This window comes from Branchiostoma floridae, chromosome 10 (assembly GCF_000003815.2).
Source record: "Branchiostoma floridae strain S238N-H82 chromosome 10, Bfl_VNyyK, whole genome shotgun sequence".
Classification (NCBI taxonomy): Eukaryota; Metazoa; Chordata; class Leptocardii; order Amphioxiformes; family Branchiostomatidae; genus Branchiostoma; species Branchiostoma floridae.
Genome location: NC_049988.1, coordinates 783590 through 810251, shown reverse-complemented (window position 1 = coordinate 810251; position 26662 = coordinate 783590). Strand labels below are relative to the sequence as shown.

Here is a 26662-nt window from a genome sequence, read left to right as displayed (position 1 = left end):
GTCCTGCTCGCAGCGTACAGATGTGAGAGTGCCAAGACTTAGCTTGGACCCTGCTATGATGTCCGAAGTGATTGAGGCAAGGCGAAGTTCAAGTTCTCTCGAGATCGACCTTTATTCACAACTCAACGGGTGATGGCCGTCGCTGGTAACAATCAGCAGTACTCTTCGCTCTCAGTTGGCAAAGTCCAGATCCTACTTTCTGTCACTGAAGTCCAAACTTTCCAGATCTTTCCACAACTTCTTTCAGCACGTGGCAAAACTGCCACGGCCCGAGGCCGCTACCTTTCTCGGCACGAAACGACTGCTACGGCACGAAACTGCCACGGCACGAAACTGCACTCTCCGAATCGAGTGTCTCCTTTTTATCTTCTAAATTTTGGGTTGGGCCAAGACCAAATACGGCTAATCTTATGCGAATCTTTGGAATCTGATTGGCCCAGGAAACATGTAAATGTGGACTAATAACTTCTCAAAAGTCCGGAACTCAAGTGACATTGAATGGCAAAGCGTAAGAAAACCAGTAAATTTCATATTAAAAAGCTCCTCGGAGGCTTCACCTGAGGGTCAGACCGGAGGGGTCGTGAACTTATGCCTCGGTCAGCCCTCGGGCTACTCACCCCCTTGGAACTGCTTTGGGCACAACCGGCCAAAACTTTATAATGCAAGTTCGAATGCAGCTGTCAAACTTTATGGACTGTACCAACTCTGAGAGAGGGAAGGAGCAACAGGTATTCTGACACTCTAGAACACCGTACATCACAAAGAAATCTTATTAACATTCGAATCCGACTTCTGTCAGTCGCCATTGTTATCCTAAACTATGAGTACAACTTCTCACAACAATTCTGTCATGTTTCAAACGGGAAACGTCCCGTAGTTTCGCTAACATTGGAGTTTTCTATGTCGGTTACATCATCGATCGGTAACTAGGGATCCGGCGTGGTTACTAAGCTATACATCAACTCATCTTCCAGCCGGTCCGGGACTCTGTACATTCCATTCACAGTGACCGAGAAATCGGACGTGGGATCCCAGGCGAAGGTGTCAATCAAACGGCTCCGGTCGAGTTACAATGTTGGGCCATCTTAAGTCAAAGTCGAGACTAACACTACTACTAGTATTAGTCAACAACGTCGGTCACATAGTCAACATCCAATAGTTATCCTAACACTTTTGGTAACAAGTTCTGCGTGCGTTTGTCTTATTTACAAAGTTTCTTACTCCCGATCCTATTAACCTGGTACTTGACCTCTGCCGACTAGCTTAATTGCAGTGGTTACCTGATCTCCCACTGTGGGCCTTTCCCGGCCAGCTGACGGTGGGGTATCAGAGAACAGAGAGGACCCGGCCGTCGCTAGGCACATTAACTAATTGCTGTCACTCTAGCCTAGGATACCAAACATCTTAGTCTAAACGGGCTGGCCCCGTTTACACAGGTACTGTAGGAGCGTTTGTTTTCTTCAAGCTGTAAAACTGTTAAACTGTTTTACTTTGTATGCAATCAGCCATCGAGCCTATTCTTATTTTAGTTGAACAACTTCCTGCCAGACCCGGAAGATACGATTGAACCTTGTTCGAGGATTTATTTTCGTCTGTCTGGTCAGTCTGTTCATACCCTGGCGCTGAGAGTGTTTTATTGGGCTGAAACTCTGGCAGTTTAAAGTTACTTACAATTTAAATGTTCAAAGTTTATGTCAAACAACAACAGCACTAGGAAATGTGGCCACTATAGACAGGTGGTCACTATAGAGAAAATGCTGATCTATTGACTAGGAGCCATACGTTACACATGATTTCCGTACACTGATCATTAATCATATAAACATTGCACAGGTAAGCCAATTGTTTAGATGTACAATTAAGTTCAAATAATTCTGAAGAGAAATATTGATGAGAAAATAATCATTCTCGCCACTGTCTAACTTATAATTACGTATCAAAACTAAGCGCAGATTTTCTAACTAACGCACCTTTCGCCGACTTCATCAAAGGACCGCCGGCTATCAATCAAACACGGCTGTTGATTAGACTTAGAGTTTCAAACCGTCATGTGCTGTGTGCCAGTTGACAGCAAACTTCATGCTACGTGATGTTTTACATTGCTTGGACCTTCTTTCCTACAGCGGTACCGGTGCTTCTACAAAATATTTAGACTGTAACGCTGAGTCCCACATGTTTTATAGAATAGAATTTGACGCAGAACAGCGTTTTTTGCTGGGTATTTTTCTTGAAACATGTCCGTGGGAATATCAGCGAGGCGGCGACGTAGGGATATCAGACCATCAACAAAAGTCGCACGGCGGCTAACGGCGCAGCGAAGATACTAGCGCTATGAATAAGCGCTTCAACTAAGGATGGCAACCCGTACAATATTTTTGTATACTGTTGAGCTAAGTAAAGTTTGTTGTTTTTGAGGTTTTAGTTGTCATTGAAGCTTTGACCCGAAATATTTTAAAGTCAAACTGCTGAAGAGAAGTAAGTGACTGCTACGATTATCGTAGATATGGCCCTAAAAAAACTGATAAAAGAAGCCTTCTCAATAGTCTAAAATGCAAGAGCTTCCGGGGGGGCTTCGCCCACCTGGGTCCCCCCCACAGTGGCCCTGCCCCTGGACCCCGCCTGAGACATTCGGCGGCCCCCGGACCCCTGTCCGACGCTTTGAAAAAATCCTGGCGAGAAGTCTGTACGGCCTGAGTCTTCAAGTTAACGTATTGTGTGGTCCCGCTTATGAATATTAATTAGCCTTCGCTTTCCTCTTCGCTGATTGGCTGAACCATTAATTGAATTAACTCTTCCTGCCGGCTAGACGCAGGTGCAGATGTCGGCTCTGTGGGGTGAACGTCCGAAAGGTCATGGCATGGAGAACGAAAGAAAACCAATTTCCCCTAAAAAAAGTGCTGTAATTAAGCCTTTTACAGTACTTTATGCCAAAAATTTTACCAACTATCTTATGCCTATCTATACCAAATGTTACTCATACCAGGGTACAGGGGTGCAAAATATACCGTTATAAGACCGTCAACAACAGTCGCACGGAGCTAACAGCGCAGCGAAAATACCATCGCTAGCGCTTCAACTTCGGATAACAAGTTATAAGTACTGTTGAACTCAGTAACGTTAAAGTTTGTTTTTAGTTGCCTTTGACGGTTTGACATGAAATAGTGTTACGCTAAACTCCTGAAGAGAAGTTAAGTGACTGCTGCGATTATCATAGATATGCCCCTAAGAACTGATACAATATAAAGCCTTCTGAATAGTCTAAAATGCGAGAGCCTTAGGCGGGCTTCGCTCTCCCTGGCGGGAACACTGCTATATACGGGATCATGAGGCCCCGCTTATGAATATTAATTAGCCTTTGGCCTCCTCTTCGCTGATTGGCTAGGTCTTTGATTCAATTAACTCTCCGGCTGACGCGCACAGGTGTGGCTCTGTGCGGGGTCACGGAAGGTCACGTCAGGAGGCCAAAAGAAAACAAATTTCCCCTCAGAAAAGTGCCAAAATTAATCATTTTAAAGTTGTTTATGTCAAAAATTTTACTTGAATCTTGTTACCAAGTATCTAATGCCTATCTATACCAAATTTCAGGTCATTTAATTGTAATACCAGGGTACAGGAGCCAAAAGTGTCCTTTTTTGGTCAAAAATTGGCCAAAAATCGCAAAAATAAGCATTTTGTTGCACTGTACACCAAAAGTGTTATTGAATTTATATGAAGGGATTATCAAGGCACATCTGTGTCAAATTTCAGCTCATTCGGTTGCAATACCAAGGTACAGGAGCCAAAAGTGTCCTTTTTTGGTCAAAAATTGGTCAAAAAATCGCAAAAATAAGCATTTTGTTGTACTGTACACCAAAAGTGTTATTGAATTTATATGGGGGCATTATCAAGGCACATCTCTGTCAAATTTCAGCTCATTTGGTTGTAATACCAGGGTACAGGGGCCAAAAGTGTCCTTTTTTGGTCAAAAATTGGTCAAAAAATCGCAAAAATAAGCATTTTGTTGTACTGTACACCAAAAGTGTTATCAAATTTATATGGAGGCATTATCAAGGCACATCTCTGTCAAATTTCAGCTCATTTGGTTGTAATACCAGGGTACAGGGGCCAAAATATACAGTTTTGGTCTAAAATTGACCAAAAAATCTCAATAAAATCATTTTAGGGGCAGATATGAAAAAACTGAGAAAAAATCATCAAGGTATTGGCCCATTCTACCCCTGTGCCAAATTTCAGGTCATTCGGTCCAGGAACGGCGGAGATGAATCACTTTGAAGATTTGACAGGAGAAAGAAGAAAGAAAGAAAGAAACATTACGAATACAATATATTTCACCATACTATGTATGGCTGAAATATAAATATGTTCAATGTTTGTTGGTAGTCATAGGTCGTGTAATCAGGCCATTGATAAATCAATAGTTGCAAGCAGCATGCTAGTATTTCGGCTTCGACGGACTCCCCTGGTAAAAATGGACTGTTCCAAAACACTCCAGTACAAAAATGAAACATTGCAAAAACAAACTTCCGCGTTCACAATGTACTGTTTTGGCATCATTCCTGATCAAAGTCGGATTTATTCGTAATCGGCCCCGGGCAAAACGACTCTTTCAAACACCCCCGGCAAAATATATAGACCATTCCAGAATTATGTGCGCCCCCTCCCCCTCAGGGACATATCTATTACAGGTATCATCAAAGTTCAAACAGGATTTTCACCATTCAACCCCACGCAACAAGGGACCTTTCCAAAAAAAAAAATCCCCGCCCCTCTAAAGTGGACTATTCTACCATCACCCAAGTCTAAAACGGACTTTCCCATGGCGACCTCCTTGCAAGAATGGACTTCCAACAGCACCCCATGGCAATTTCACCGTTCCAAAATTATGTCCGCCCCCAACATGGACCATCTCAGTCTGAAATGGACCATTCCAAAAGGCACCCCATGCTCTAATGAACTCTTCCATTTATCTCGCGTGCGAATGTCATGCCATTTGACTTCCGAACTGGACAGGTGGATACTATATACACATTGTTAATCCTCCAATAAATACAATGTCTTGAAGTAAGTGATCCCTAGCCTTGTGGTCTTTTGACCATTGTCTACTTACGTATTCAATTCTAACGAAATTCTAGAGATAAATCTCTTTAATGTAGAAATTAAAATGTTCAATGTTGGGATCAAGCTCTGGTCAATTCTGCGAGGAGAATGTGGTAAGTGAAGACGTGGTGTAGCTTTTGGGCAACAGAAAGGGGCCTTTTGGATCGAAGACTATGTAAAACCTGCAACATAAGCTTAACCGAGGCAAGGGAAAATAGTCTTCTTAACTTCCCCAGCAGTTACATATCGTATCATTTTAGACACTAACTCGCACATTCTGATCATAACACTTTTACTTAATTGAGTAGTCCTGTCGTCTATACAAGTCTCCGAGAAGCAAGCAGTAGTGCAAATCGGCTTGGCCTACATATGGATCAAACTCCTTGGGCCGGAGTTCGACTCTAGGAATGTCTATGGTCGACCCAAGTTGTGCACTATACTGTCAGCCAGTCTATGCAGACTATGACACTACGCAAGTACAATGACAACATAGACTGTAATACAAAAGGTGTGCAAAATGAATACAAAATACATAAACTTAATGATGCAAATTTTACTTGGACCCAAGTTCCAAGGGACTGCATACGTCATTACGATTGATGACGTAAAGCCAGCTGCCCCGTGCATAAGGCTAGGGAGCTTCAGACGTGAGCCTTAAGTGTCAAAACCTCTGCACAATAATCATAAAAGAACCCAGCACACTTGTCAATAAGAGCGGGGTGACCCGTCCGATGTGTTTGTATCTAAAAGATCGTAAAATACATGAGCCGTAGCGAAGCCACATTACACTGCTAGCTAACGAAAAGGATCATACTTCGTCTGAGGTTCGGCCGCTGTCACCTTAGAATAAAACAGCGTAGATATCGGACTTACAATATAGAACTCACCTCACCTGACCAGTCCCAAAGACTTATCGGCCGTAGGGGTAGCATTATAGAACTGTGTGGCATATAGATATTTGCATATATCATTTAGCGTACTATCTAGCAATTCGCCTTTAATTGTATCCATTACGATTGTCGTTCGCGCACAGAAATTCCCACAACTATAATGCCAATGGAACACTGTGTGATCACGCAGGAACTAATACAGGGGTCGTGTAGTTGTGCCCCCTGGCAGAGGGTAATATAATTGCAGGCAGTCAGGTGTGTGGCGACCACTGACGTGTTCCCAACATGAAGCGCACCGGTTGGCTATGTTGGGGTCTGCATATCAGAAAACTATTGCAATTCTAAACTTAAAAGCTTTGAAAGTCATGGCACAAAAAGGAATTGTCACATTGTTGCGTACTAGAGTACAAAGTCCCGTTCTGTCAATATTCCAGGGACTTTGAAGTGATTGTTAAATGTTGAGTTTTCAGGCGCAGAAAAGTTTGAAATTTGCACTTGAGACAATCTGCTGAAGAAAATATGAAATTTATCTTACAGAATGGAAAAAAAGCCTTATATCTTACAATAATTATATTTCTGACTTGAATTCAAGTATTTTGGATGTGCAAATTAGCCTGACCGAAAACCAGGACTTTATCAAACAAAAAATCCAGGTAACAGTGGGAAAATCTTATAATGTGGTCACATTTTTCTGACGTGTTTTGAGAACTTTTCACGAGCAATTTTTTCACACACAGAAAACCCGCCTCCCTAGTTGTGCATAAAGTTTGATGGAATCTATTTTCTATCACATGGTCTGTAACAAGAATAAATTCATTCAATGAAGATAAACGTTAACTTTACACCAAATACACACCCTTCTGATATTATCATACAACGAACCATTAAAAACTATGCATACAGGCCTTTAGCAAATTTTTATGTTCAATAAAATCAGAAGGTTCGATATGTCTCCCTTGGTTACATAAATGAGAATGATAAAAACAAACAAACAATCTTCGGGGTTATAAACTACAACTTGTCAATAAAACAATGACACTGGACACCCTGGTACATACTACAATTATTTTATTCTAGATCTATATCACACATCAACATTTCTACAACTGGGGTGACATAAGGTCAATGCAAGACAACAACACTTCCAAGCTATAACTATTAATAGGATGAAAAAATATCACGGTACTGTTACTACTGTACAGTCAAAGGTCTATCAACTTTAACATAGTCTAGCAAAATATAGTTCATGCATGCATAAACTAAAGCTTGACTAACATATCAGTAAAATATCTGGTCAAACACATGAATTTTTTCCCAATGCTCAAAGTCCTTATCTCATAAATGTCAACATTTCCTGATTCCATTCAGCCATAACAGTACCACTCAATAATCAAAGATATTTGTGCAAAACAGAAAGTCACTCTTTTGATGTCATTGAACATCGAATCTTACAAATAATACATTCAGTTAATTTCTGACATCATGAAAAACACAAACCTGGCACCAGAACTTGTGAAAAAAGTTATTTTCAAAAGCAGACATAAAGAAAACTAGCAATTCTATATATGTATTTAAGTTAACCGTAAATTATGCACTGTTTGCTTCTCGAGTCCAATGAATGTACCAGATTCCGAATTGCGTGCCATGTTTACTGTAACTTCATGGGCAGAAATCAAGACTACCAGGAGGACGAGAACTAGAAATATGTTTTGTATATTCAATGTTCAATATTACATGTATAAGAAGAGTGTACATGACTTGTGCAAATATGTAATGTTTATTGAATAGGAAATTTTCAAGAGCATGTTCACTTTTTCCTGAAGTACAATGAAAAGGTACATGTGTGAAAAGTTGATGGCCTTTACTTTGAACAGGACTGTCTCCAGCTTATAGAATGTTTATTGAATATTCATGATGGTTGCTTTTAGTCAGGAACTGTGGCATTGGTGACATAACCACTTCAATTTTTATAACTTTAACAATTATGTCACATACTTCTAATATAGTTTGTTTTAAACCACAACAATTTAACCCACTGGGCTGTTAGAATTCTTGTAAAGAGACAGAACAAATAACAAAATATTATATCACCTTACATATAAGCTCCAAGTAACATTTTTATGATCATGTCGAATGGTTCGAAATAAAGAAAAAGCAAAGCACTATTATAAATTACGTTGGCGTACAGAACTTTTATATCATCTCAAACCTATATCTTTCCTTAAGAAGCTAAAAGATTTGCAACTGTGGTAATAAATTTTCAAGAGCATGTTCACTTTTTCCTGAAGTACAATGAAAAGGTACATGTGTGAAAAGTTGATGGCCTTTACTTTGACAGGACTGTCTCCAGCTTATAGAAAAGTGCCTTATTTGGGTTGTTAATATTCGTGGATAAATCTCTCATTTTAAACTTCTGAAAATACATCTTTATATTTGTGTCATGAAGTTCATATTTTTGGGACGGATGTGTAGAAATTTTTTTCCCTCCCAGCAAGTCCTAGGATGGAGGGACGGGTCTTGGAGGCAGCCATGAGGCCACAGCATGTAAACTTTATGGATGACATCAGGGCGCTCATTTATTTTGACTGATTTCAGAAAAAAAAAAGAAGAATTTTTCCCTCTTCAGGGGTGGTCAGATAGACCAAAATGGGCAAACATGTTGTGTTGTAGCCTAATAATAATACTTGTAGAAGTGACTTGTAGAGGTAGCCATAACTATTGTTGCAGAAGTGAAACTTGTTGGATAGTTGTAAAAGTGTAAAAGTGTCACCAATATGGAAGCCATGCTAGCTTGGCAAGTGATACCAGTGTACCGCACTATTGATTTAGTACACTTCTTTGATACAGGAATGAATGCCTTGTTAGTTGTGATGCCATGTTTTGAAACTTCAAATCCTGTTACGACATTTATGGTGTCTACTTTGAAAATTTAGCCATCTTGGTTTTTTTTACTCATCTTGTTTTTTTCACGCTATCTCATTATTTTTGTACTCTGCATAGGATGTCATCCATAAAATTTACTTGCTGTGGCCCGACTTGGAAACTATCAAGGGTAAGGTGGCGGAGGTAGGTTTGTGTCCACTTTCTGCGGCTTGGGCGGGATTTCTGACGACTTTGCGTACGGGCTATGGGAGGGCAGCTGGGAGGAGAAGGATGAGAAGTAGTCCACAGCGAAGGGGAAGATGTCTTCTGGTTTCCTGAGGAGCAGAAACTGGAGGAAGTCTGCCAGGATGGCCTGGAGCTCGGGGTGGTGTCTCATGTACATGGTGTGGTCATTCTTCAACTGGTCCTGGAACAGAAGTAGGTACAGTTTAGCATGTGGCAGTGCATGTCATGTTTGTCTCATGTACATGGTGTGGTCATTCTTTAACTGGTCCTGGAACAGAAGTAGGTACAGTTTAGCATGTGGTAGTGCATGTCATGTTTGTCTCCTGTACATGGTGTGGTCATTCTTTAACTGGTCCTGGAACAGAAGTAGGTATAAGTCAGGATGTGGCAGTGCATGTCATGTATGTCAGCCCCTCTGTACCCACGTCTCTACATCTTACTGCTACTTAGGCCATGCTGATTTGATTATATAGATGACATCCGCGCTCGCATCAATTTTCAAAAAGAAGTTTTCAACCATCCTGTAAATCCTGCAAAGCATCTGTAAAATGAACATATATGCCGTAGATTGAATAAAAAGTATCAGAAAACAGATAACAAAAGTCACGGAATGCCAAAATAAATTTTAAGTCAAAGAATAAGATGTGAAAGGACAGAAAGAAAAAAAAATCTATTGTTGGTAGGGGGAGGTACCAGTACAGAAAATTCAGGTCCAGGCCTGCTTTATGTCTAGACCTGAAGCTGGACATATTTGTCTGTGAAAACTTTTGAATGGGCGATACTCAACACAAAGGTCAATTTTGCTAAAAAGGAATCTGTTTGGTGGAGTATCTGACTCCCACTGGAGTATCAAAATACCATCTTCAAATAAAATTGGTGTGGCCTTATACAAACACAAGTCTGAACAGGCCCCAATTCTCCGATGCCATACACTCACCTTTCTATCCAGGAACATGGAGAACAGCTGCATATCCTCGTTGATGTCCAAACTCTTCTTCTCAAAAACTGCCTTTTCACTGGGCTCTTCTGCAAAACAAGTAAAAGATGTAGCATTCCATACCAGCACTCTTATTCCAACTCCTGGTGTAAATATGGAGTTGATGTTATTCTCAACCTATGCTAAAGAGTTTGGCCTCCCTCTTCAAGAAAGCTTAAACAATAGTTTGTAACAAGTTACATTGTAAATGTGCAAATTGAAATGGAAGTGATATTAATCCAAAGTTATGTAACAGTTGATTCGATATACTTGAATGAGATCCTCTTGGAACCCTCAAACTGATGCAAGAGTGTGAATAAAAATGTTTAGCCTAAAAAAAGTTGCCTTCATTAAGTGCAGTTCCAGAACAAGCTGCTAGGGGGCCTAAACCTACAGCACTCAGCTTCCTATAAGAACAAAGAGTCCATGAGCCAGAATGTTCCTTGTGCTGCCATAGCCTGTATTGTACTTACCTTTCTCCATAATGCGAGGCATCCTCAGGAGTTTCATGGTGACAGGGGAACCTACTTGCACCCTGTTGCAGAGATGTCTGGGTAGGAAACAGTACAGACATGAAATGCATTCAATGTACCACATGTCAATAAATGAATGAATGAATCCATGAATGAATGGATGGATGATGAATGGATGAATGAATGAATGAGTAAATGAGTGAATGAATGAAGATGGATGGATGGAAGGATGGATGAATGAATGAATGAATGAATGGAAGAATGAATGAGTAAATGAGAGTGAATTAATGAGTGAATGAATGACTGAATGAATGAATGAAGATGGATGGATGGATGGATGGATGAATGAGTAAATGAGTGATTTAATGAGTGAATGAGTGAGTGAGTGAATGAATGAATGATGGATGGATGGATGGATGGAAGGATGGATGGAAGGATGGATGGATGGATGGAAGGATGGATGGATGGATGGATGGATGGATGGATGAATGAATGAATGGATGGATGGAAGGATGGATGAATGAATGGATGAATGAGTAAATGAGTGAATGAGTGAGTGAGTGAGTGAATGAATGAATGATGGATGGATGGATGGATGGAAGGATGGATGGAAGGATGGATGGAAGGATGGATGGAATGGGTGGATGGATGGATGGATGGATGAATGAATGAATGAATGAATGCATGGATGGATGAATGAATACTTACCCGTCCTTAAGAAAGTAGGACTGCCATGTAGTGGGGAGGTCGGCAGTGGAGTGGATCGTGCGCTCGATCCCGACAACCTCCACCTCTTCCTTCCCTACCGTCTCCGTCCTCTCTTCAAGGGATTTCTGTACAAAACGAGCCCAATTTCATTAACCCTGGTCTTCAAATAAAGGGCGCCTGATACGGTAAATGCAGAAACTTTCGCAGTGCTTTAATTTTCGAGGTTTTCACGGTGGATACCGCAAACTTACAACCACCGCGAACATTTTCCATGGCAGTAAGAGACTAGAGAGCATGGTGTTACCGCAGACTTAAAACCACCGCGGAAAGTCCTCTTTCCCGCCACCGCGAAATAAATCCCCGCGAACTTAAATGCATTTACAGTAACGTGCCTTATGCCTGACCAGTTGATTACAAAGATTAACATGTATAGAGCCAGGCTCAATGTGCTAAGCAAGATTTGGGGGAATTTTGTATGTCTTTCTTGTCAATTGTCATAACTAAAGAATAAAGAACTTAAAGTTTTACCAGTATTTTCAAATATGTCTTGTTTTATTCATTGTATAGTTATCTACTGATATTGATCTATTGATAATTTGTCATGTACTAGGTTAGTATTTACATTGTAGTTAGCTATTAGAGGAGTTCTCATGCCCGCAGCCATGATTTTGTTGTGTTTTGACTAGTGAGAGCCACAGAACATTTATTCAACAAGCTAAGTTCTAAGGGGGTCTGTGGGTATGCATTCTTGGAAAATCTGACATTCAACCTGGCTAATGAAATGATATTTCCTGTGTTTTTGATGAGAGGATCGAAAGTAATAAAAAGGGAGACTGTTGATAATAAGACAGAATTCATTGATAATTTTTTTTGGGGGGGGGGGGCATACCCAAGTGTGCGTTCATCCAAACTCTCCAAACCCCCCTGCCTATGTGAATGGGACTTACAATTGTAGTACAAGCTTTTGGCAGGGTTTGAGCCCTCCTAAAGAAAATTTTCATTTTTCTTTCCTTTTACTTCAAAGCCACAGCAAGTCAATTTTATTGATGACATCAGCACATGCATTAATTTTTTTGATTTGAGAAAAAAAACAAGACTTTTTGTCCTCTTTGGGGATGGTCAGATAGAGCAAAATAGGCAAACATGTTCTGTTGTAGCCTAATAATCATACTATTTACTATATCAGTTCACTTCTTTCATACAGGAATGAATGCCTTGTTAGTTGTGATGCCCCGTTTTGTCACTTTAAATGTTTATGGTTGTCTATTTTGAAAATTCAGCCATCTTGGGTTTTTTATCGACCGTTTTTTTTGTGCGATATCTCATTATTTCTGCACTCTGCATAGGATGTCATCCTTAAAATCTACTTGCTGTGGCCTAAGTGCAAATAAACGTATAAACACTTGCAGCCTATTATAATCATATGTAAGAAAGATGAAAATAACTACAATTAAAGAAGTCTAACATCCTTACATAAGTGGTAGTACAAAGGTTGGTTTCAGAGTCAAATGACAGGAAGGAGAGAGTGGTGGGGAGGCCTTTCCGAACAAGGATCCGCTGTAACAGCAGGTTAGATCCTGAAACAACAACAAAGATACGGGTATACATGAATGAATCATTGCCAACAACAGTTTGTATGGCATTCAGAACATAAGTGTACAGGTTAATATAGACATGCCAAGGTTATGTTTTCAGTGATCATTGTGCATACAGTTATATATAATGATGCACAGATCTGATGTTACTACAAAGTACAGTGCATACAAAAAATTGTGGAATGGCATTTAAAACAACTGTCACAGTTTTTTCATGGTGAGTCAGCTAATTGCAGTTTCTTAAACAAGACAAAGGAAGATTTTGGTTTCTGTCAACTTATTTGCTAAGTCACATTTAAATGTTTGTCTGTTGAATTACTAGTAATTTGTCATCTTCATTGGCAGTTAAAAATTATTTTTAAAAACTTGCTTGCTACAATTCACTGATATCAGATCAGTTTACTTGGCATAATACACACACATTAACAAGCTGTGGCCATACATGAACCTCACATAAACATGCACACATACTGTGTCACACCTACCCTCTGATATGAACCCCTTCATGGTAGATAGATCAAAGGTCTCCGCACCTCTGCTGACTTCCTGGATGATAATAATAATAACAAATACAAATGTATCTATTATGGATACAGTCATGCCCATCGGTTTAACATATACCAGGGCTCGAAATTCATTTTTGGGATTAGGTGCACTGGTGTACCCTGCTTAAAAAATTGGGTGCACCAAAAAAATTTAAATTGAAGTAATAGCCTAATAATAAAACTTAGTTACAACTTAACAAGCTATCAAATTCTTAAACATGTACCATGACAGACATTTGTATTATCTAACACTTAGATGTCAAGAATATGATGTAAACTGGTATACTTTGATATCTTTACATACATAAACCTAAGAAAATGTTTGGGTGCACCCTGTGCTCCCACAGAAAATAATTGGGTGCACAACTCAAATTTTGGGTGCACCTGGGTGCACATGCACCCAGTATTTCGAGCCCTGTATACAAATGTAGTAAGATATTGATGTTATGATAAAACCAGGACATGTCGACCAACCAGAAGGCCCCACTTCATTGGTTATGATGCTGTAACATAGAAATTCATCAAAGTCCACTCTACGATACTTCTATAAGTCCCTAAAGTCTAATCAAGTGTTAGAAGTTAAGTGCATTTTTTCTATAATATATAATCTTTATTGCAAACTCATGCCCAAAGGCTAATTGCAAACATACATTGTATGAAAGTATGACGATAATGATACAATAACAAAGTGAACAATAAGTGGAATAGGAGTTACCAACTAGTGATAATGATATCAGCCAGACTGACCTCTCCTTGTGTCACCACCTTGTTGATGACCATCTTGTCGTCCTGAATAACAATGAAGGTCTTTCTGTCCAATGGGTGATCAGCAAGCTGCACGGACAGACATCATTATTGGCATTGGCAGGAAAAACAACGATATACTCACAAGTAAACAATTGACTTACTTGCAGGCTTAGATATAATTGTGAAAATGATGACTGATGAAAGTATGTAGTGTAGCGGCAAGTCACTTACTTTTACATACTCGTGGTGTTGCTGTTCCAAAGTTTCCAGCTTTGGTGAAACATAAGCTGGGGAAGAGTAAAGGATATACTTGTAAGTCATATACAGATCAGCAATAAGGTTAAAGCACACAATAGCAATGACACAAACTGCATACAGTCAAACTGCCTAATTGTGGTCACCTCTTCAAGTCACCGAAAACTTTCCTATAGATGCAAGCATTAATCACAGACCTTCCCTGTAGAAAAAATCTTGATGATTTTGCAATTGACTGCAGAATTCTACAAAACCATACACATTCATGTATGTAGGATTTCACACGTCATATGCAGAATTCTCCAACCAACAGGTAACCTAAGACCACACCAATTTAATTTCTTGGTTCACGGATTTTTTCATAAAAAATATGGAGCGACAGGGTGAAAAAAAAAATTGTAAAACGGTTGGGGTAAAGATAAGGGCTAATCCAATACATAAAGAATAAAAAGCTTTCAGCTTGAAAAAAGTACAAAAACACTATTACTATACAGTTAACCCTCTCAACACGAGAAGCCACGATCGTGGCTTTCCCATAGGATGCGAGAAGCCACGATCGTGGCTTCAGGTTTAATTCCGGCGGGAAATTCAAACTGACTACTGTGAAATAAGAAATTTGGCAGAGTCTGCCAATCAGGATGCTTGTATCTTTGACCAACCAGAAGGGATGTAGCATTTGAGCCCTGTTGCTGAGGCCTCCAGCGTGTGTTTTGGCTTCAGTTTTCTACAGGTTTATTTAGTAAATTTAGCAGAAATGGGGACAGTTTGGTGGATAATTTTGTTGGAGGCTTACAGGAGTGATGACATGGAAATCCTTGAGGGACAGCAAGGCAAACACCCAGCTGTTTTTGTTGAGATCAAATGAGCTGATATCACCGTGTCTAATGAGTTCTACATGCATGCTTCCTTGTTGTTTTTCTTGGGGCATGAGGTGGACCAGGTCAGGTCAGATAGGTCACTGGTCCCAATTGACATTTTAAATACTCTGATACCTGTCTCTCTACCCAAGTCATAGTAAGTGAATTTATTTGACTCCCTGATATGTGGAGAACATCCAGAAAAAATAATTTGCCATTTAGCACAAGGCATATCCATTATTTTTATTTATTTTTAATAGTACAACTACAGGTGTGGGGAGGGGGGCACAACTGTTTATTGGGGTAAACATTTGTTTATCAACACTGAACTTATTTGAAATCATGCTTTGATTTTTAGCTTTTGGTCATTCTAACAGCATACCAGCATTGTGTATGTATGTTTGAGTATTTCTACATAGTTTTATGATAAATGACACAAAAAACTCAGCCCCTAGCCAAATGTTTTCTTTTGTGAAACGTTTTTTGTTGGTGTTGCAAATGTGTTTTTGAGTAGTTTCCATGACGATTGCTGTCCTCAGATTGATGGTATGATATTTATTTTGCTTGTTTTGGAAAGGCCATTTTGTGAGCTTTCCAGCAATATATAGTTTTCCTAGTCTACTCCTTACATAACAGCTGTAATAATAATAAACAAAAAGTACTAATTAGCACCTGTATAGGCTGAAATTATATGTCGTATATGGTATACAAGAAAAAATTTTATGACGTGTTGAGAGGGTTAAACAGCACCTGTTTGTTGAAAATTACAAAAGAATTGTCAGTTTTTATGTTCTTCCCATTATTCATGAATGAGAAATATAACTGCAATAATAATACCCACATTTTAAGGAGCTTATAATATAAAGGCCAATTTGCTACACCAAAAAGTTGGTGAATGGTTTCATTAATGGTGAAAATTTGCTGAGTGGTGATATTTTTTTTAAATAGGAGCGAGCGAATCCATGAACCAATCAATTAAATTGGTATGGCCCAACAACAAAATATGAAACAATATGAAATGCTATACATTCTTATTTCAAGGTGTTTAATAGAGGGTAAATTAACACCCACTTCAGGCCTGTGGTACGAGACATGTACCACAGAAAGAATGTGACGCCTAACCTGTGATGGAAGTGCCACACGGCACATTATCGATGGCTCCATGGCTGTTGGCATGCACCAGGTAGGCATCTTCACCCTTGTACTTTGCATACTGGATACTGACTGTGAACTCCCCCAGCTCCTTCCCAGTGTCGGATGTGGTAACCAGGGAGTCTACAAAGGTGGCCAGGGACAGGTCTTCTGGCTCTGGAGAGAAGTTGAGTTGACTGTTAGCAACATTTCACAACATTGTGGCTGATGATACAAAGTTTCACAGTGAGGGACGGACAAACAGCATACTATACAACTTGCTTTTCCTGAATACCTGTGATGGAAAAACTTCAAAAAGTAACATTTTCTTTTCACTGCGAAAAGACATCTTGGATGCTGTCTGAAACGTCTGAAACAATTGTATTATCTAGCAGTAAAGACTCATCATAAAACACATGAGATTGAAGATTTCATACCTTCATGAAATGTTTAGCTAAATAAAAGTTGTATCCCACTTATCACACAAATAAGGTCCTGTTTAACATAATGTCCATTGAAGGTCTCTGCTACCCAAATCATATACACTGTTAGTGTGAAAATTCTTATGAAACTACTTCCTTTTGCAAAATGCTGAGTCTCTTATTTCATGTATCCAGTAGTACTCACGATCCTGCACACATACAGTACAGGTATCTGACCTGACAGGCACCATATATAGCACAACCAAAAACTGAGAACCTTTTAATCATAAGCTTCTAAATGGCAAATGTAAGTACCAAACCATTACCTATAGTCTGTAGGAACTGGATGGTGTCCTGGCTTGGTTGGACTGTTGAGCCATTCATCCTGACATCAGATCACGTGCACTGTGGAAAAATTCAAGCCAAGAAACAGGGTCATCAGTTCCAGAAAACATCTTCACTCTCCAAGCTTGGATGGGAATATAAATTGCAAGCTTCTTCGTTTGTATCAACTTTAGGGTCTCAGTTCAGAGTTTTTTCTCATTCTCAGAAAGGTGCTTTTTTAAACATGGTTTTCAGGATAATCCAATGTGTCTGGTGGAGAGGGGTGCCTTGCCACTGACTGACACACTCACTTTATATTGTTTACAACAACAGCAATATATACGGTGAGTTCATGAATTGCCCCGGGTTGTCATGCGGTTATATCATGGTGGGAATTAATTTCTATTCCCTGCTTAATAGAATAGTATTTATCCTGGAGGTGGCCTACCATATGACACCATATATGCCAATTTACATGCAGCAGAACAAAAGACGTTGTACGACCATGGATGTAAGACCTAGTCGTACACTGTTTTCGTACATGTGCATCCCGCAATTTTCCTTGTTCAAATATATATAGACCGGGCGCTGGATACAGGACTCCAGACAGTGCACAAAGTGCACAGATAAAACTGGAAACCTGAATTCCATCATGGTAAAAATTGTTCATCAGTCATGTATGAATACATGAATACAGTTATAGAATATGTGACACTTCAAACTTTTAGGCATGAACACGTTAAAGAAACCATTGTGGGACCCGCGTGTGGCGCAATCAGCAGCACGTTTGACTCAGGCCCAGAAGGTCCCGAGTTTGAACCCCGCCATGTCACCGATCTTGTGCCCCTGGGAAAGGCACTTAACACGACTTTCCTCACTTCACTCAAGTGAAAAATGAGTATATACAGTCTTCAGCAAGTTGAAGTTGGTAGCCTCAAAACAAAAGAAGAAGACGAACAAAACATTTATGTCTAGCAGCACACATTATTTACGGAGTGACCTAGTGTCTCTATAGAACTAGGCTAGGTTCAAGACTTGTGTACATCATCTCCTCCACCCAGGAAAATAAATTGGAGGTTGCCTTTCACTGTTTGTGTCACTGTTTGTGTTATTCTAACCCCACATAATACAAAGATTCTAGTGTAACTCTACTCTAAAAATTTATATAATGATTTGGTAGCCCTGGATACGTCAGGATGCGAGATAAGCGACTCCTTTTGTAGTAATATTCAGTATCTTGCTTTATCACAGTTTTTCTATCAGAATTTTCACTCATTCATCATGAGTAAAAAGGACCCCCCTCCCAATCAAGCCTACCTTGGCAACATGCAACAACAGTATGATTTCGAAAACACCTACCTGGTAAATGGAAAAATATCAGCGAGTTGTCGACTTCATATGTATGAACTTGTCGTTGTTTTATCCAAGCGGCTGATATATAAACAAAGAGAAAGTTTCTGCTCAGTCGGAGACACCAAAATATGTAACCATGGGAACTACCCTGGGTACGACGACTAGAACAAAGGTCAAAGGTCGCAGTCTTGTGTCCCGGGCAGTCTTTGGCATTGCGGAGAGTTTTCTACTTTGATTTAGAGAAATTTCGATTTTAACGTTCAAATACTCTTAAATAGCATGTAATCACCAGAAATGGATAATAAAAGATGGGGAGATAGCTGTTGTTTTTCTTGTGTGCGGAAGGGAAAGGAAATAAACAAGTTGGTAGTCTCAGACCGGCGTTCAAAAATCCGCGAAATGGTTCAGGTACGCAGTTCTGAAGTCCCTAAAAATAAGACGTAAATTAAAGGTTTTCTCGATAGTTTTGGCCCTAGAGTTTCCACAACAAGTATCAACTGAGACTGCTAGTCAGTGTCAATGCACCTCTTTCCAACAGAAGCATTCTATTGTACGTAAAACAATGTTTGTAGAAGCTGACAAAATGCATTTCTGGGAAAGATCCAGAGCGGCCTTTAATCGTCACGAAAACTCCGAACTGATACCCCAAACTTTTGTTAGCTGACGTCAGTCCCTCAGATTTGTAGCAGAACCGAGACAGAGATGCAAATATGTTAACAAAAGCGCGTCTAAATTGGTTTATTTGTTGTCGTCCTGGTTGATCTAGTTATGTGAGTTAAGCTGAGATCTTGCTTATTGTATTACCTGGGTGTGTATGACTTATTTTTTCTATAATTTGACTACGTGGAATGTTATCTGAACCAATCAAGCATAACTCTGAGAGCCTGTCGGTGCATGGTTCAAGTCTGTGGCGCGAGGGGACGTAGACTGTGAACACCTGAATACCGTCTTAAGAAAAGAAGGCAGGTATTTCTTTTTTGATGTCTTATAATATTCTTCTCTTGAGCAAGGACGTTACATCAGTAACGTCCTTGTCTTGAGTAACTAAGTCAAAAGGTAAGTTACCAGTTGAGACATTGGACCAATTCCTTTGTTGATCATGACTAATGATTTATAAAGTTAAGGTCACTAAGCCTGTCGTTAAGAATTATTTTTGATATTTTATTGCATAATTTATTAACAGGGAACAGCATGTCAGTAACGTTACCATAACCATAAGCATAAGCATAAGCATAAGAAATATTTACCATGATGTCATTGGTCAATACCAACATTGTACAATAAGACGGTAAGGTACTGTAAATGTATTGAAATTCGCTGTTCTTTAATTTCGCGGCAGCAGGAAAATGGGGTGTTCGCAGTGGTTTTGAATTCGCGATAGCCCCATATCGCAAACTTATTTACAGTACTGTACTGTACTATATTATGAATATTCGCGGTGGTTTGAAGTTCTTGGTTCAGCGACCACCATGAAAACTGCGAATATAAAATCACCGCGAAAGTTTCTGCATTTACAGTACCCAAAGTAGTATTACACTGTATTAGAAATCAACTCAGTCGTTTATTAAAACCTGAACTACAAATGTAAGTTACAAATTGAGATACTCTAGATAATATAATATAATATTTTAATGCCTCAGTCAGGCAGATTTGAGTCGATCAGATCACTCCCCTCACTGAACCTGGTTTATATGTATCGCCAAAGTCAGTAACAAACATCCAAACATCACCGTTTCAATATGATGGTAACCTAACATTTAAAGATTAGTCACATCGATGAAAGGAAATTGTCATCTTTGTGACAGTTTTTCTGGCTCTCAAAAGGAAGAAGAAATGATTGATTGCTGGTATTTGCCAACTTCTGTAACTCGCTTTGTGTAGCAAAATGTTTTACACTTACAGTAAATGACTGTGACAACAATGTTTCCATTGTTGGATTCTTTCTACAACATTGACTTGACCTAGTGTAGTTTTTAAATCATAGTTAATGTCCCTACATGCGTCCTCTAAGTTAAAGAGCTAAAATGTACATTGTAACAAGTGTTACCGGGACCTTTTGTTATACTTGCCTATAAAACACATTAATGATTATTATTATGTCAAATAGAAAAATAAGCCATCATTTTTTGGCTATGGCTATCATTCCTGAAGACGTTTCCCGAACAATTAGGTATGTGTGGCTAAAAAATGAGCTGTTCTATTTGTAAAACCTTACTACTAAGTTGCTACTTTTAACATTTCAATGAGGACAAGCCTTGTGTATATGGAGCGTAGGTGTTATCTCAAAATCTGTTTATTTCCTCTCTAACAGGATCTCGAAGCATGGAGCAGCAGATTGAACAGCTCTTGACGTGTCCAGTGTGTTTGGATCGTTACAAGAGGCCCAAGATTCTCCCCTGTCAGCACACCTTCTGTCAGGACCCCTGCTTACAGCAGCTAGCCGATCCCGTCCGACGGAAGGTCAAGTGTCCGGAATGCCGTGCCATGCACAACATACCCCCCAAGGGGATCTCCGGCTTCCCCAACAACATCACAATTCTCAAGTTCCTAGACCTGCCGGCGGAGGCTCAGTTTAGCTCGCGCACAGAGAGCTGTCAGGTGTGCAGAAGATCGACGGCCATTTCAAAATGTTTTCACTGTCCGAAGAGATTGTGCGATGCCTGCAAGAAGGCACACGCCGGCCAACTGAAGCTGGACATAGGACAACAGATAAGCCTGATTTGGAGAGAGTTACCAAAGTTGACAGAGGCGGTAAATATTGTGGAGAAGACGGCAACTCATATCAAACAGAGCGGAGAGATGGTGAAGATGGACATCAAAAGTTCTATAGATCAGAACATACGGAAGCTCCGAGAGCGAGAGCAGATACTGTTGAACGAGGTGGACTTGTTTCTGCAGTCGGAGTTACGCTTGTTGAAAGTGAAACAGGAGAACCTTGAAGTGGAGCTGGCCAGCATTGCGAGCCATTGTGACTCGGCTGAATCAAAAATAACCGAAAGCAGTCCAAGTGCTGTAAATGATGTCACCGATGCAGAACTGCTCAACTTCCACAAGCAGGGTAAGGAGTATCTCATACAGTTACAGAACACGACCATCGATACGGCCGTGGATGACTGCAAAACAGTCAAGTTCACCCTTCAGAACAGTCAAACCTTACATTCCAACATTGCTACATTAGGAGAGTTATCATCATCAGCCTTCGTCATCAATACTGTCAACCCAAACAGTTCGTCAAATGCTCCTGTGAGGAATCCCAGAGCGTCGCTCTCAAATGAAGCGTTTCGAGGTCATCCCGCGGTGGAGATGTTTCGTACCTCCTCTCAGCTCCACGCGACCCCTCCCGTTCTGAGACATTCTCCAAGAACTGTCAGTGTCTCGCCCCAAGTGCCTTCTCCACAGCCTGCCAATAGTACACCCTCCCCTGCCCAGTCGAACAGTGTAGCAGGTAGAGTGTCTCACATCTCCACAACGAGTAGAAGTGAACAGAACAGAGCTAGAGCTAACAACAACAACGGCTCGCTTGAATTCACCAGTTATGATGTCCCGTTGAACGACATTGTCTCGGATTTCTCTCGTGTTCAGCGCAGAAGCCCGACGTCGGCGTTCTACCGCACAAAAGGGTTGATCCAGACAAAGTTTGGGTCCAAGGGTAGCGACCTGGGGCACTTCACATGGCCCCGGGGGGTGGCGGTGTCTCCTGAAAATTACATCATTGTGGCAGACAGCAGCAACCATAGAGTTCAGGTGAGTGTGATCTTTATAAGGTCCAAGTTTGTGCTGTATACTGGGCCTGAACTGGGCTTTTAAAAACGTTTTTGGTACAGTGCGGAAAAAAAACTTAATGTAAGGAATTAGTTCTAGGCTTGCAAAAAGCTTTCTCTCACTTATATTGTCTTTTTGTTCTTAACCATCAAAAACCTTTAAATTTGTACATTATGAAATTTGTGCTGGAATCTGGATAAAGACAAAGACATTAAATTGCTGCTGTTGTGTTCATCACTGAGCTTTTGTGTTTTCTACTAACTATATTATGTTGCATGTATATTAACAAAATCAAAAACCTGTAAAGTAAAAATGTAAAAACAACATTATTGATAATAGTTCGCTACTGCATACATGTATTGAAATATATTCAAATTGACATGTTATGAAAAATAATGTTTGTGTTCATGACTGTGCAATATGATCTAAGGGCCAGTCATACATTTCATTGATCGTGTCAAATGTCAAATGAAGTGTCAAGTTAAGTGTCAAATGAAGTGTCAAATGAAGATCCATTTTGTGTCCACCTTCCCTTCTTCTCCAGGTCTTCACCCCCAATGGACAGCTGGTTCGAGTGTTCGGTTCTTATGGGACAGGAGAGGGAGAGTTTGACTGTCTAGCTGGTGTCACCGTCAACTCACAGGTTATTCATTTCATAATCATATCCTCTCCATCAAACCACTCCTATATTATGTTTTGCTGGTGTATTGTTATTCTTCTTTATTTTCTCTTCCTTCTTTGATGTAGAAAGACAAAACAAAAATAGAAAAGGGTCTAGCATCTCCTGATTTTAGCTGCCTGGACAGTATGCATCTCAAGTTGAAACGGTCATTTGCAAGGTCTTCCCAGTGCATTGATATCAAGAGCCTTCAAGTCCCTCTTGCAGATGCCCTTGAACTGCAGCTGTGCCCACAAAGAATAACACAAAGGAAGGACACGTTGTTGACAATAATGGGACAGCCTACTTGAATTACAGACTGCTTACAAGTGAAATCCTATCAAATACTTAATTTGGCATGAATGATACTTTTAACCAGAGCACAGTGATTTTCTTCCGGTCTGAATTATTTTTCAGTGGTTAATTGGGGCAGAATTTTTATCCTCTTAGTGGGATCATGGATGTCCATGGAAAGAATGCTACCCAGAGGGTGGGGAATATGAATAAAAACTTGACCCTTTGAGAACTTGGCCTCCATTCATGCTGAATGGTAAATTGTACAATCCATTAAGCCACACAACATTTGGCAAGGGTTATAAAGGACTATCGTTGTTAACTTCTACAGATTGTTTTCGATACAATGTACTGTTGGTGTTGAATTTCATTCCCTTTATTTTATTTTCCCAAGTAGGAAAAAAATGTTGTGTTTCCTGTTTCCCTAACTACCTTAGAAAAACCTGCCGACCCTAGACATTTTTCTAGGTAGGCAGTGGAGGCACATATAGTTTCCAGTTAGATTTTTTTTAGCTTGCTTCTTTTCAAGGTAAAAGACTGCTTGTCCTAACTGATGAAGGATCATGTACCAACAGCTTTGTATTAGTGACCATTATGCACAAAATTAAAGTTTTACATTGAAAATATAAAAACTAGAGCTTAGGTTACATATTAGCTATTGTTGCTAGCGCTGACTTGTGATATTCAGAATGGGCTAAGGTACTCTATGCTGGGAAAGGAAGTTGTACTGTACATAATATGTAATTTGTATTACCAACATGGGCTCCCAAACAATGGAACAAAAAAATCTAAAGCTCAGGAGTCAGCCCTAATCTAGAGGATACATGGATATATGCTTTTTGTGATGCTCTAACTTATTATATATATTTTTTTTTTTCAGGGTTGGATTGTGACAGCAGACAGATACAACCATCGTGTCCAGATATTCGACAGTAACGGGAGATTCATTCGTCAATTCGGCCAGGAAGGCAGCCGCGATGGACAGCTAAGTTACCCATGGGGGGTCGCTACGGACAGAATGGGGTTCATCTACGTCTGCGACAAAGACAACCACAGAGTACAGGTCTTCCGATTGGACGGTGCATTCGTACGAAAGTTTGGTCGCCTCGGGAACGGTAACGGTCAGTTTGAAAACCCGCACTACATCGCTGTGGCGAGGGATAACAAAGTCATCGTCAGTGACAGCAGCAACCACAGGATACAGGTCTTCGACAAGTATGGACGATTTGTGCTAAAGTTTGGGAGTGAGGGAAGTGGGAATGGTCAGTTTAAGTACCCACGTGGGGTAGCTGTGGACCAGGAAGGCCATATCATTGTGGGAGACAGTGGAAACAACCGGTTACAGGTCTTCAGGCAAGATGGGAGCTTTCTGTGTGCGTTTGGGACATGGGGTAGTGGGGACGGGGAAGTCAAAGGACTAGAGGGCGTTGCACTCATGTCCAGGGGTAATGTTGTAGTCAGTGATAGGGAAAATCACAGAATTCAGGTATTTTAGGAAATTGACTTCAATTATTTCACTGTGATTAATTGCTTTATTGTCAATGGTATCAGTCAATATCTTGGATACCTTCCTTGTAATATTCACATATCGTCATTATGTAAATGTTTTTTTGTTGTTTTGTTTGTGTTGCATACCTGGTAAACAGCCTGATTGCATAACACTAGGTTTGTACTGAAGAGTACAAGCTGCATATCTGGAGAGATGTATTTGATCTACTCACATCTGGATGGACCCCAAGTCTTTTCAAGAAGTGTGGTGTATTTTTTATCATGCACAAGGTGTGTAGCCTGGGTACCATCTGGAAAGTAGTTCCCTCCGTTACACTATGTTATACACTATATACAGATGCTTCACGCTCTGACATTTGTCATACACTATATATATATACACAGTTGCTTCTCTGCTGTTCCGTCTTGGATCCTTGACCAAGTTAACGTCTGGAATTGTCCAAATTTTGGATAAGGGCACTGATTGGTCCCTACTAGGGCTGGGTATCGGTACAGTGTACCGATACAAAACCGGTTTTTCTTATTGGACCGGTCCAGAAAAACCGGACCTGAAAAAATTAGGTGGACCGGATGTTGGACCGATTAGAAAATTAACAGATTATTTTATCAGGCATTCACACGTTTTGGCGCTTGCAGGTGGAAGAAAATATCAAGAGTGAAGTAGTGTAGAGTTTATAGTTATTTCTACCAAGTTTTACAGCCAATCGTACAGGTGCAGTTAGTGTTGTAGGATTTTAAAACCCCAGTGTTAGTCTAATACTCCACCAAACAGATTTCTTTTTAGTGAAATGGACCATTGGTATGAGTCATACTGCATCAGGTCCAGGTTCAGGTCCGGACCTGGACCTGATCCTTTGGACCTGAACCGGACCTGGACCTGAATTTTCTGTACCGGTACCCAGCCCTAGTCCCTACACATGAGCGAATTAAGGAATGGGTTCAAGCGCTCCCTCGAACTGGTGTTCCAACACCCGAAATGCCCTCCGTCCACTTGCGGGAGGGCCTGTTGTCATCGAACGAGCGCTCTATAACCTATTCCTTAATTAATTCGCTCATTAACTGACATTAGCACCAAAAAGTTTGAATGTGCAGGTCTCCAGACGGGTAGCAGAAGCAAACATAGGAGCGAACTACTCCCCGGATGGTACCCACTCACCTGCTACAAGGTGTGGGTGTCACCTTGGCTTTACAGAGACCACAACAGATGCTCCTGTTGAATAAAGGAATTTCAAGAAATCTATTCCAGTCATGAGGGGGGATACAGACACAGTCACATTGGGGACAGCATTCAATTAGTAGATGAAAATTGTTGCACTGTAATATTACTGATGATTAACAACTGTTATGTACATATTGTACTCCTTTAAGTTTGGGACCACATTGTAAACATTGCATAAAACAATCATTGTATATATGTAAATATTTAACATTTGTGACCACATCTGTAAGCAGCGCCACCTACAGTGTATTGCTGCAGTACAGTGTGAACCAGTCAGAATTGCCCTGAGGAAGGTGACAGACAGTCACTGAAACAAAGCAAGGGTTGTGTAAAAAGAGTCTTTTTATTCAGCGCCTCATACCTCCAGGAAATAGTTAAATGATGCACTTTTATGAATTTTGGCAAATTTGCATTTATTATGCAAATCAGGTTCATAATTGTGTAACTGGTAGCTGTAAGTGCTCAAACTGACATATATTACATTGGTTGGAAAAAAACCGTTGGATGTATTTGAGGTTCTGGTATAGTTAACACTTCAATCATAGATTTTCCTCATTAATCATGTAGATGAAGCCTACATTTACATAATATATGTCCAAGCTACCTGGATAACACAGAGATCTGCCGTTCCTTTGTGTAATTATCAGTAATAATAAAACTTCCCCTGCATTTTAGTGCACTCTGCTCGGGGGCTCAAACCTGCAGTTTCTTCCTTACACCAAGATCTACCTACAACCAA

General features: G+C 40.2%; 2 protein-coding genes across 4 annotated transcripts; one reads left to right on the top strand and one right to left on the bottom strand.

The window, feature by feature from the left end:
* Positions 1-7038: 7038 nt before the first annotated feature.
* LOC118423968 (ciliogenesis-associated TTC17-interacting protein-like) lies at positions 7039-18674 on the bottom strand. Its single transcript, XM_035832310.1, has 11 exons — positions 18488-18674; positions 17131-17209; positions 16374-16559; positions 14371-14426; positions 14140-14226; positions 13333-13393; positions 12726-12829; positions 11253-11377; positions 10545-10621; positions 10033-10121; positions 7039-9276 (listed from the first exon to the last, which is right to left on the bottom strand). The coding sequence occupies exons 2-11, from the start codon at positions 17186-17188 to the stop codon at positions 9034-9036; spliced, it is 1086 nt and encodes a 361-aa protein (XP_035688203.1). The 5' UTR covers positions 17189-17209; positions 18488-18674; the 3' UTR covers positions 7039-9033.
* Positions 18675-19321: 647 nt separating this feature from the next.
* LOC118423967 (RING finger protein nhl-1-like) lies at positions 19322-25166 on the top strand. 3 transcript variants are annotated; one of them, XM_035832307.1, is made up of 4 exons: positions 19322-19443; positions 20793-22225; positions 22788-22886; positions 24076-25166. In XM_035832307.1, the coding sequence occupies exons 2-4, from the start codon at positions 20804-20806 to the stop codon at positions 24688-24690; spliced, it is 2136 nt and encodes a 711-aa protein (XP_035688200.1). In that variant the 5' UTR covers positions 19322-19443; positions 20793-20803; the 3' UTR covers positions 24691-25166. The 3 variants fall into 3 exon arrangements, with proteins under 3 accessions (XP_035688200.1, XP_035688202.1, XP_035688201.1); XM_035832309.1 differs by having other exon boundaries at positions 19328-19436; positions 20791-22225; XM_035832308.1 differs by having other exon boundaries at positions 19328-19447.
* Positions 25167-26662: the final 1496 nt, after the last annotated feature.